Genomic DNA, 12942 nt, shown 5'->3' on the forward strand with positions numbered 1-12942 from the left:
CCTCCCCTCGCTAGTATCCGCCCCGGAGCCGCTGCAAAGGTGTAAAAGAGCCACATGCGGCTCCGGAGCCGCGGGTTGCAGACCCCTGGGCTAGTGTATCTCTGGCCCCTTTTAAGGCTCTGAGAATCCGCCTGAAGGCTAAAGGCCCCACCCTGCACTAATTCCTTCTCACTGCATTGTTTGTCAAAATCACGTTATTTTCTCAGGAAAACAAGCACACCTAGATAGGAAGGTTTTGTTATTTCTGAAAACTCAATAAACACTTCTTTAAAAAGTAATTGGCAGCAACACACACTATTGAAAACAGAAGAGAGAATGTCACGAAGGCCCACCAGCTGCAACTGCATGGAAGCCTTAGCAAGTGCATCCGTGTGAACAGAGGCCTCATGCCCACAGACATCTGTACTGCATGCAGAAACACTAGAGGGAAGGAGGCTGACATTTACAGCATGGGAGGAGAGACTACATAGCCCACCCCTCTTCCCACCCATCCCCTTTGTGTCCCAGGTGAATTGATGAGTAGAATGCTTGAATAAGAACTGAATGTCTCAAAAGCTGGAAGAGAAAAGCAGAAAAAGTCCCTTGCAAATAGCAGGATTTCTCCCACATCTGGGATCATGTTTCATCAACTAATAAACACATCAGATACAAAGTCAAGGGTTGTGGCAGAGCCAGGAAGCGTCCCTTGCTGTTCTTGGCTGGGGTGACAGCCTGGCTGGAGGACAGGTCAATGGAGCTATCAGTCAATCAGCAGAGGAGAGGAGGGATGGAGTGTATTGGACTAAATGTTGATTAAGTTTGCTGGTGGAACAACAGGCCAATGGACAGATCCTCATGTCAACAGCCCAGCAAATGGAGCTGTGGGGAAAACTCAAAACAGCAAAATTACTTCTGCAACTGGGTGAAACACTGACCCGTATTATTACATTGGGAGTGGGGGAAATGTTCTGATTGTTTTGAAAAACCCCCAGCAACATTGTACTTTATTTCACCCTCTTCATGGGTGAGGTCCAAGTGAATTGCCCACATTCTCTCTATCCTGCCCCTCCCCCCAGGGCCTGGCTGTCCTCAACAAGAGGCACTAATAAAACCTTCTTCTTCAGGCTGAGACGTTGCCTGAGCAGCAATCATCATTGCTGGCCTCTTGCTACTGGATTCTGCTTTCCCTCTCAACACCCGTGTCTGACCTTGGTGTGAACTCCTGGCTCCTACTCAATGGCTGCCTGCAGCTCAGCTCTGACAGATTGTCTGGCAGTACAAAGCTTCAGGATTAGCTGGCCTGATATGAATAATTCCAGGAGACTGGCTTTCTCCCATGGCCCTGTCAACAGAGCAGGACCTTCTGATTGCTGCACTTCATGGTATGATCTGCTCTGCCCTAACAATGGGATTCAGGCAGGGATGGGGAACCTGTGGCCCTCCAGATGTGGTCAGGCTATAACTCTCATCATCCAAGACCACTGGCCATTCTACCTGTGGCTCATGGGAATAGGAAGCCAACAACAGTTTGAGGGTCACAGGTTCCACACCCCCGGATTAAGGTGAGCTGCCCCTTCCCAATTCGGGTGGGCCTTTATACTCCTTAGCACAGACTCATGCACTTGAAGGTACCAAAAGGCACAAGACCCTTGAACAAGGACACCCCAGAAACTGCTTAAGCCAAACTTTCCCATGGGATGAGAACCTTCCCTGCTAGGTATGTCATGGACTCCAGTTCCTGCTCTTCAATGCAGGTAGTGCTCCAGGTGAGGGCAGGTGGATAGGTGAAAGAGTACTTGGATTCAGGATCAAGGACTGGCCCTTAAAGGTCCTCCTCTCCCAAGTCAGGGATGGAGTTGGGGCCATGGAGAGCTGGTTTGGGTCAGTTTTGAGCTCAGATGTCCTTGGAACAAGTGATCAGCTTTCCACTGACCTGTCCAAGGTCCTGAAAACTCTGTCTCTGACTGCCTTCAATATTTATCCTGCGTTTGTGCTCCTGGATTTGAGTAACAAACTGGACTCTTGCCTGCACTGCCAGTTCCTGCCCCCTTTGTGAGCTTCTGATTCCATCTGCCTCCCAAGGGCTTTTGAATGATCCTTGGGATATGACAGCTTACACCAACCATATCGGCTCCACTATTCATAATTCACTCTGGCCCCCTAAGGCTGATACAAAAGGCCCCACAGCCTTTCCCAAAATGAACAATTTCAAGCAAAGGTGTCCTGGGATCCACATCACATGGCCCCACACGGCTTGCAGACGCTGCTCACGTAGGGTGGTCGGAAGCTGCTCTTTGATCTTCAGGAAAACAAGGAGCTGCACGAATTACATCTTACGGGAGAGTGTCAGGCTCTGTGTGCTGCACGTTAAGCATAGCGGTAGGATAATGGGAAGCCTCTCATCAGAAGAGAGAATCCAGGGCTGAGTGGATTAATGAAGAGTGGATTGCTCCTGCTCTGTGGGGTACCTTGCACAGTGTGTAACGCCTGCACTAATGCGTTGCGCTTTTCAGTGACTGGTTTATCTGCCTTAATACAATTGGCATCACAGAACTGATTGATAGTGGCTCCCATTGTGCTGGTATCTAGCAGAACTCAAAGAGCAGAGCTGCTGAATGCAGCTCAAAATTAATGTGCACTTATGTGCCTGATTTCCTCTCTCTTTCCCCTTTTAAAAATCTGGCTGTTTGCAGCAGCATTTCTTCAAGTCCCAACTTTGTCCCAAATCAGCATGAATTAGCAGAGGAACCAGCAAATCCTGTGCAGCTGAGGAACTGCATTGATTGCAGGGTGTGCTAGTGTGGCCTGCAGCAGATTAATACCACAGCCAGAGGGGTACAGGGGAAAGGGTGTGGCAGAGGTGACGTAGCCCAGGACTGCACCCCATCACAGGGGAAAGATGATTAGAAGCAAAGCAGCGAGGAGGTCATGAAAACAGTGTTGGAGGATTGCAAAAATTAAAAAAAGGAGGAAATGCCTGCCTATCTATTGCAGTTCCACATTCCATTCCACTTCAGCACCGTGACAAACTGAGGAACTAGGAAATAGGAGAGAGTTTGGTTCTTGATTGAGGGGCATGCCACAAAAGACAGGGAGCAGGTATGGAGCTCCTTGCTTCATGCTGTCTTTGAGTACATCCTTTCATTTTCTCATAATACAAGGGAAACTACTATCCTTTCAGTTTTATCATTCACAGAGGTACTATCAGTATCACCATATTTATAATTGCTACAGTGCATTTCAAAGCCAATACATTATCTGACAACTATTACAACAGCATCGTTTTATTAATATTTCCATACTGCAGAAGTAGGCAGTAGGCTGTGCTGGGACTTACTTTTGCACTATGTTACTCCAAAGTAAGTTTTTAGTCCTTCCACTTCATGGTAACCTTCAGAAAATGTGGTGGAGGGACACCTCCCTGCTCTGAGGATCAACAGGAGACCCATAAAGCTAGATCCTTTCTTTCCACCCCCACCCCCCGTGGGATGAAAGGTGGGAGCATGTCACGTGAGTTACCTTTGCCGTGAGAAGCTTCTATAACCCAAGTGCAGTTCAAATTGTTGGGGTAGAAATCCGGGAAGCCTGGAGAAAGCACGGTGCCACTGGAACCACGGACGTAGCCTCCACAGAGAGCTGTGATCAAGCAAGAGAAGAAGAGGAGACATTAAAAGCCAGAGCTCTCAGAGGTGGGGAGGGAGGAGCAGTTGCTTAGCAAAGACCCAAGCACCTTCCCAGCTGCTGCCTGGTTTTCAGCCTTGCTTGGGCTAGACAGCATGATGCTATTGGACAGCCTTTATGACAATTTAGCAGTACTGAAGGCACCTGCTTGAATTATTCCACTGACTGAAGTCGTTGTGTGGGCACATGTGGGGTAAGGCGATCACATAGGTGGCCCCTGACGTTGCCCTGTTTTTCCATCCTCTCTCAGTTAATTTTGATTTACTTCCACCTCACTTTCATGAAGTTTTAAAGTGTCCACTCACCCCAATTTTCTAATCAAATCAGGCAGGCACCTTCTCTGCACTCTTTTCAGCACCAGCTAAAAACATTTTTGTGTTTTGTTTACACACGTCTACCCAGGTATGCAGAAAGCTGGCCGGTGTTTTAATCTGTTTTTTTAGCTCATCATTTAATTTAATTATTTTTCAATGTTTTAAAACCTGCTCTTAACTGCTTCTACTGATCATTTTGTTGTTTTGTGGCCTCCAAGTCAGAGAGGAAAGCAACAGAGAGTCAAGAGAGTGCTGGCATCTTCTCTGATGCAAGTGCTTCTGTTTTAGTATGCATAATCCATGACTGGGCCTGACAGCAATACTCTGATCCACTCTGAACCCTGGCCTCATCCCCTGAAGAGTCAGCATACTTGAATTAGATAATCCTAATTCCCTAAGGTTTACATAAATAAGAATTGGTTATGGTAACAAGCGGAATAAAGAAAACAGCAAAAGAGAAGAGAAACATAGAAGCTATTTTGGAAACAAGGCTATGAGCCATTTTGCTTCATGATGAGCAGGAGAGAAGGATGGATGGGGCCAATGGCATAGTGCTCTGTTGTTATTATTCTTCAAGCCCAGACTTTTTAGCTTTTCAACACTCAGCTCTTACCCTCACAGCTAGGAAGAGGCCTGCTCCACTGAAAATTAGGTTCGCACTCCAAAGCTTCACTGTCACTCAAGGTGTAGCCTGCGTCACAGCTGAAGGTCACCAAGGCCCCCACATAGAAATCGTCCCCATGTCGTTGCCCACTGACAGGAATCCCTGGGTCCAGGCAGTGGTCCGATTGGAGTTTTACCGCTGCAAAGAACACAGAGGGAGAGGTTTGGCTGCTGGTCCTGGCAGTGGCGTAGCGTAGCGTGGGGGGTGCAGGGGGGGCCGGCCGCACCGGGCGCAACATCTGGGGTTAGGGCAAATCCACAGGTTAGGGGCGCAAATCCACGGGTTAGGGGGCGCAAATCCACGGGTTAGGGGGCGCAAATTACTTGCCTTGCCCCGGGTGCTGACAACCCACGCTACGCCACTGGGTCCTGGGCACATATTTGGCCATTGAAAGCATTAAATGCTACATTTATATGCAGATTTATAAGCAACTTCACAACCCAAAAATACTAGAGTGATAACAAAATAAGAGAAACACTTAAGTTTAATTGGATATCACATTGTCTTAAATTTACTTGCTTATCACATTGAATCAGCTTCAAGATATTTGGAAGTAGAAGTGGGGGTGGGGAGAGAATCACACCTCACGAGATAGACATAACTCTGCACAATAAGCAGGGATGGCCCACCCTGTTTCACCACCTGAAGCAAAATAGGGATTGCTGCCTCCTGGGCCGCCCTGCTGCACCCCAGTTCCACAGTACTTGGCGGGAACCTGGGTCCTCCTCAAAGTATGGCTGTTCTCTCGGCTTTTCCATCTGAGGGTAGGGAATATGAGCAGAAATGCTACATGCTGGAACCCCTCCCTTTGGTTGGTGGAAGTGCTGGGGTGGGCAGAGTGCTGCCTCTTGCACTTCCGCCACTTGAGGTGGGAATTTGAGACAAATTCCGGAAGTACAAAATGAAAACATAAAAGAAAGATTAGTAAAGGAAATAGCACAGTGGATGGAGGTGGAGGAGGAAGATGTGGCGAGGACAATTATAAATGCATATAGAATGAAAATAAAATCAAATAAAGTCAGGAAATTTCCAGGGGATTGTTTAGTTACATTCAAAGATAGAGAGATGAGGAACCTGATTCTGCAAAGAAATAGGGAAAAGAGATTATATATTGATGGACATTACATAATCATATTTAAAGACATTCCTATAAGGCTGTTAAAACGAAGAGAAACCTATAAACCACTAGTGCAATTGCTTAAAAAGAATAGGATCGATTTCAGATGGGAATTTCCGGAAGGGGTCTCCTTCTTTTATAAAGGAGTTAAAAGAAGATTGACTAGCTCTGAGGAAATAGGAAAGTTTACAAGAAGATATAAAGAGCTTCAGGCGGGAGAAGAGGAGCCGAAAGGTGCAGAAGGGGGATTTAAATTGAGGGAAGAATTAGAATTAGGTGAAGAGGAAGATCAGAGTAGAGGAGAACTAGAAGAAGACGAAGAGGAGGAAGAAGGAGAGGAGACAGAAAGGATATAGAATAATACCTAAACTAGAGCAACACCTAAACCAATATGTCTTTAAAATTATGGAATTGGAACATTAATGGAATGAACGATAAGAAAAAACGTAATGGAATTGAACGTATCCTAAAAAAGAAAAATTTAGATATCATATGCCTTCAAGAAACTCATGTGGCCAGCAAACATAAGAAAATCCTTATTAATAAGAGGTTAGGGAATGAATTTATTTCTTCGGATAAAAAGAAAAAAAGAGGAGTAGTACTCTATATTAAAAATAATATTGAATCACACCAATTATTTAAGGATGAGGAAGGGAGAATAATAGCAGTCCGCATTAAATGGCAAAGTGAAATGTTGATAATAGTGGGGATTTATGCGCCAAATGGAAATAAAACAGAGTTTTTCAGATTACTGGAAGAGAGATTATTTGAATATATGGATCAAAAAATTATAATAATGGGGGATATGAACGGGGTGGTCTCAACGGAAATAGATAGATTAAGGAAAACGAAGACAGAAGGAGGGAAATTACCTAAGTCATTTTTTGAAATGGTTAAGAACTGTAACTTAGTAGACATATGGAGATTGAGACACCCCCTGGAGAAACAATATACATTTCACTCTGAACCGAACCAATCGATGTCAAGATTAGACCAAATATGGATATCAAATGAATTAACACTAAGAATCAAAAAAATTGAAATACAGGCTAAAGTTATCTCGGACCATAATCCCATATTAATGGAGATGAGGGGAGTTGAAGAACGAACCTTCAGATGGAGATTAAATGATAACCTATGGGACGATCAAAAATTCGTGGAAAAAATACGGACAAAACTATTTGAGTACTTTACAGATAACCTAGACAAAGGGGTAAAAACAAGTGTGGTATGGGATGCGAGTAAGGCAGTAATGAGGGGCCTGTTTATTCAACAAAATGTGTGGAAAAGAAATAATAAAGAAAAAAGAACTAAAGAGATTCTGAGACAGATCACGGATTACGAACAAAAATTAACTAAAAAACCAAACAATGAAAGGATATTGCAGGAAATAAAGTCCCTTCAAACCCAATTTGCAATGTTAATAAATAAGGAGGTTGAGTGGAATATCAAAAGACTAAGACAAAAAAATTTTGAATTTGCCAATAAGTCAGGAAAATGGCTTGCATGGCAAGTCAAAAGGAGAAAGGAACAAAATATAATTAACAAAATACAAATAAACGGAGAAGAGATAACTGATCCAAAAGGAATTAGAAGAGGATTTATGGATTTTTACGAGCAACTATATAGGAATAAAGAGAGAAATAACAACAGGAAAATAGAAAGATACTTAAAAGGGAAAATGGTGAGAAAGATTTCGATAGAGCAAAAAGAAAGGTTAAATGCTCCTATTCTCAGAGAAGAGGTAGAGGAGGTGATAAAGGAATTGAAAAGAGGGAAAGCCCCGGGCCCAGATGGGTTCACATCGAGCTACTATAAAGAAATGAAAGATATACTGATGAATCCGTTAGTTGAGGTGATGAATAACATCTTAAAAGAAAGAGAGATTCCTAATACTTGGAAGGAGGCATTCATCACAATAATCCCAAAACAAGATGCAGATCCAACTCAAGTAAAAAATTACAGACCCATCTCTTTATTAAATACAGATTACAAGATCTTCGCCGGAATCTTAGCAAAAAGGTTAAAAAAGATATTAATAAAGATTATTCATAAAGACCAGGCGGGCTTCCTACCGGGAAGGCAAATAAAAAACAATACAAGAAGTATAATTAACATAATAGAATATTTATCGGAGAGATATGACAAACCAGCTAGCCTAATCTTTGTAGACGCGGAGAAAGCCTTCGATAATGTTGCTTGGGATTTTATGTTGAGAAATTTGGAATTCATGGAAGTGGGTCAAGAGTTCTGGAACGGCATAAAGGCTATTTATACAGAACAGAAGGCGAAGCTGATAATAAATAACGTGATTACAGAAGATATAAAAATATCTAAAGGAACAAGGCAGGGTTGCCCGCTTTCGCCGCTGCTATTCATAGTCGTTTTGGAGGTCTTACTAAATGCAATAAGGCAAAACAAACAAATTAAGGGAATAACATTAGGTTCAAATGAATATAAAGTTAAAGCTTATGCTGATGATGTGGTTTTAACGGTGGAAGAACCTATAGATAGCATAAAGGGAATTTTGGAGGAGATGGAGGAATTCGGGAAGCTAGCAGGATTCAAACTGAATAAGAGCAAGACAAAAATGATCGTTAAAAATCTGGATCAAGACAAGATAGAACTACTACAGCAACAAACAGAAATCGAAGTTGTTAAAAAGGTAAAATATCTAGGACTCTGGCTCACTAATAAAAATATTGATCTATACCAAAATAATTACATCCCGGTGTGGAACGGAATTAAAAAAAATCTGGAGGTCTGGGCCAGGATGAAACTATCATTCTGGGGAAGAATATCTATGGTCAAAATGATGGTACTTCCCAAAATGTTATTTCTATTTCAAACGATCCCCATAATAAAGGGCACAAAAAACTTTAAAGAATGGCAAAAGGTGATTTCTAGATATGTCTGGGAAGGAAAGAAGCCCAGAATCAAGTTTAAGATATTAACAGACATAACAGATAGAGGGGGCTTCGCCTTACCAGACATGAGATTGTATTATGAGGCGGCATGCCTTTGCTGGATAAAAGAATGGATAAAGCTGGAGGATACAGAGTTATTGGATCTGGAAGGGTATACGAACAGATTTGGGTGGCATGCGTACCTTTGGAGGGACAAAATAAGAGTGCATAAGGAATTCTGCAGCCATATTTTTAAGGGACCGTTGATAGAGGTTTGGAATAGATATAAGAATATTTTAGAACCAAAGACCCCACACTGGCTGTCCCCATTGGAGTTGATAAGTGTAAAGAAAGTTAATATGGAGAAAAAATGGGGCAGGTATGGAGAAATGGTAATGAAGGAAGGAGGGAAGTGGAAGGTAAAATCATACGATCAGGTTAAAATATATACATACGATTGGTTGAGCTACTTCCAGATAAATGAAATATTTAAAAAAGAGGTGAAAGAGAGGGGCTATGAAGAAAAGGTATCGACATTTCAGAGAGAGATAATAAACAATGATCATAAAAATCTGTCAAATATGTACAAAAGATTGTTAGAATGGAACACGAAGGATGAGGAAGTAAAAACTGTGATGACTCAGTGGACAAAGGACTTTGGCTATGACATTCAATTGGAGAATTGGGAAAAATTGTGGAAAGTGAATATAAAATTTACAGCTTGTGTGTTATTAAGGGAAAATATGTTGAAGATGCTATACAGATGGTATATGACACCCGTAAAACTAGCTAAGATGTATAAAACAGATAACAAATGCTGGAAATGTAGACAAAAAGAAGGAACGTTCTATCATTTATGGTGGGAGTGTAGGAAAGTTAAAAGCTTTTGGGAGGAAATCTATAATGAAATGAAAAAGATAGTAAGTTATACTTTTGTAAAGAAGCCTGAAGCTTTCTTATTAGGTATGGTGGGAAAAGATATTAAAAGAAAAGATTGTAAAATTTTCCAGTACGCGGTAACGGCAGCTAGAATTGTGGTAGCGCAGAAGTGGAAGCAGGAAGAAAGCCCAACGATAGCAGAGTGGAGACTAAAACTGACTGAATATGCGGAGCTAGATAAATTAACAGGGAAAATTAGATACAGTAAGGATCAAAAGTTTATTGATGATTGGGGAAAATTTGTGGGTTATCTGGAGAACAAATGTTTAGTAAATACAACGCTAGTGGGATTTAAAGAGGCACTGTAAAGCACTAATAAGTACTGTCTATTGGAAATAATGTATGAAGGGAGGTATGAATGGCAGTATGAACGAATGGAATGCGTTATAAAGAAGCAAATACGAATGAATGTCAATGACGTTGAAGGAAGTCCAAAATGTATGAGATGTATTAAATACGGTTATAATGTATATATAATGGAATATTAATAAAATTTTAAAATGCAAAAAAAAAAAAAAAAAAAAAAAGAGGTGGGAGCTTACACCCTGTGTCATGGGCGGGCTGGCTCTGTCAATAGGTAATGATTTTAGGACTCTGTCTTGGGCTGCAATCCTCTGTACATTTACTTGGAATTAAATCCCATTGAACTCAACGGATTTACTTTTGCATCATGTTGGGCTGCCAGCTGATCTTTAAGGGGACAGGGTGCACTTTGGATATGAGGTTGCTTTCATTCTGATCTGGTAATGTAACAGGCAATGGAAAAAAGGCCTGAAACTATGCAAGGGAAACACAATGCAAATTGGGGTGGGAGAAGTGATCAGTTACATATCATTGCATAGCGTTTAAGGACTGAAAACAACAATAATTGTGAATTATATTTGCTGCAATTCCTGCATTGCAGGGGGTTGACCTAAATGACTCTTGGGGTCCCTACCAGTTTTAAAACTCTATGATCATATTTGTTGGGTTGAATTCTGCTCCAGAAGCAAACATTGGAAATTTCATTCTTTCATTTCTGTTTCTGCCAAAATTCTTTAGATATAGGTTTATATATAAAGCTGTCCTGACATTTCATTTCAAGTTTCTGCAAAATGTTTCTCTTGTTTGTTGGGGAGTGTTGAAACTTAAATCAAAGAGGGGAGCCAGCTAGTGAGAGATGGATCGTTCCTGATGTAAATTTGAGCAGGACAGATTATTTTTGTGAGATGCTTACTTGACATCCTCAAAATAATATAGACTGAATCTGGTTTGGAATCAGTTTTCCCCAGCCTGGAACTCACCAGATATTATGAACTACAGCTTCCCATCATCCCAGCTGACATGGCCAATGGTCAGGGATGATGGGAATTGTAGTCCAAAAAAGAAAAAAAGGAGGGCATCTGGCTAAGGAAGACTGATCTAGAAAACTATGATGAAGGATGATATCATCACCACATGACTGGACCCAGGAGCCAAAGAATCTACAAAATATTCCCTGGAAGCTTCCATCACACTCTCATTTCCATTCAGCACTAAGTCCCCACCCTACACCAAGCTTCATTTCTGAGTCCCCCATATACAGGCTGTGACTGACACTAAAGAATTTCAAGGTCTTCTAACATTTGGTATCAATAGTGCAAACCAAGCAAAGAAGATGAAGGGGGGGAGCATATTCCAGACAGCTATAAGGAGTAATTTTATGACACTGGTGAGGGCGTAATTGCCTGCATTTCCTGACTTACTTTCATAGCGGATTTGAAAGCCGACATCAGAGTGGCTCTTGTCAGTTGTGAAGAGGAGGTAAAGGAAGTTGCTGGTGCTAATGAGGAACTGGGGGACCTGAGTGCCGTCATAGACGCCTATCAAGGGTGACGAGTAGGACTTGCCATCGCGCACTTCCAGTGTGTCGTAATTCACCTCCGTTTTAAATCTGCAATGGGGTGAGAGAAGTGTCTGTAAAAACAACAACTCCCTGTGTCCCCATTTGCCCGTCCCTTTCTTTTAAACCAGGGTTGTGGAATATTTTTCAGCTGATGGAGCCTCGTGAGCTGCTTTCTGGGGCCTGTGTGCCAGTAGGGGCAAGGGCCAAAGACGAAAGTGGGAGGACCCACAGATACAAATCCTGTACAGTAGGCTGCATTCCAACCCCACAAAAGGCAGGTGTTCACACACACACCATACTAGGCTTGATCCCTGGCATCTCCAGGTTGGGCAGCGAAAGAAACCCATTTGAAATGCTGGAGAACCACTGTCTGCCAGTGCAGACAAGACTGATCTAAATAGAACTATGGTCTGATTTGGTATAAGGAAGCTTTGCATGTTCTTAAACGGGCAAAAGTTCGTCTGAAACAGAACATTCCAAGGAGCTCAAGCTTGCCAGGTACACACAGTTCTCAGGTATCTGGCAACCACACTGTTTTAGTTTATTCTAAAAATTATTTTTGCATTTTTAAAGTGATTTGGTTGGATTAAATCATAATAGCACCCACCTGTCAAATGTAATTTTGATAGGGTATCCTGGTTGAGCTTCTATGACCCACGCACAGTTCAGAGAATCCTTGTAGAATCCAGGCCAGCCAGGAGACAAGATCATTCCACTTGGAGAGGTCAGATGGCCACCACATGGAGCTGTCCGCGTGTGGGGAGGGGAGCAAAAATATAAATGTTAGGCCAATAGATCAGTGCCAGCCGCACACCCACATTTATGCCCCTCCCCCACCTCACAGACGGCTCCCAATAACTGCTATTCACTTTCAACCCCAAATGCCCAGAACAGCCCCACATTTTCATATACCATCATACCAAAGGGGATTCTGGAGAGGAAAAGTGGTGGCTGTCAACAGGCTGCTTCTCAGAATAACCTTGGCAGAAGTAAGGCCACACCTTGAGAATTGCTTAAATTCTCCCTTACAATTGCATGGCCTGCATTGGTGTGGTAAAATGGGAACCACACATTATACACACATTGTGTACAAAACTACACCAAAGTCATTTAGTTTGAATTGTTCTGAAGAGGAGGGGAATTCTGCTGGAGCAACTTTTTACCCCACATCTGACAAGCTGTATTTCTTCCAAAGTCTCCCCTTTTGTGTTTGTGTTAAGGGACAGGGACCCATCCTCATCTGATCATCCTAACACTTCAGAAGAAGAGTAACCCTTATACAAGTATCTAGTTAAACATGTGGGGGCTTAATATGGGGGGCATGCAAGACTCACCCCCAATGTTCCCCAGTGTCACTCCATATGCAAAAATCAGAAGTAGAGTTGGTAAACAGAGGGATGTTGGAGGTGGGCCACCCCATTTTAAGCTCACGTTCAATCATCAGTATTGGGTTATGATAGAAAAACCTTAAAACAGTA

At 42.4% G+C, this 12942-nt stretch overlaps 1 protein-coding gene across 2 annotated transcripts in view; it reads right to left on the reverse strand.

Moving 5' to 3' along the window:
* The window catches only part of CSMD2 (CUB and Sushi multiple domains 2), a 477324-nt gene that overhangs the window by 129848 nt on the left and 334534 nt on the right, over positions 1-12942 (reverse strand). For both annotated transcript variants that reach the window (XM_028738980.2, XM_028738982.2), the window contains 4 exons: positions 12072-12210; positions 11325-11512; positions 4588-4776; positions 3499-3615 (listed from right to left, as the gene is read on the reverse strand). In XM_028738980.2, the coding sequence (XP_028594813.2) occupies positions 3499-3615; positions 4588-4776; positions 11325-11512; positions 12072-12210 (633 nt within the window). The remainder of the gene's footprint in view (positions 1-3498; positions 3616-4587; positions 4777-11324; positions 11513-12071; positions 12211-12942) is intronic.

This window comes from Podarcis muralis, chromosome 7 (genome assembly GCF_964188315.1).
Source record: "Podarcis muralis chromosome 7, rPodMur119.hap1.1, whole genome shotgun sequence".
Lineage (NCBI taxonomy): Eukaryota > Metazoa > Chordata > Lepidosauria > Squamata > Lacertidae > Podarcis > Podarcis muralis.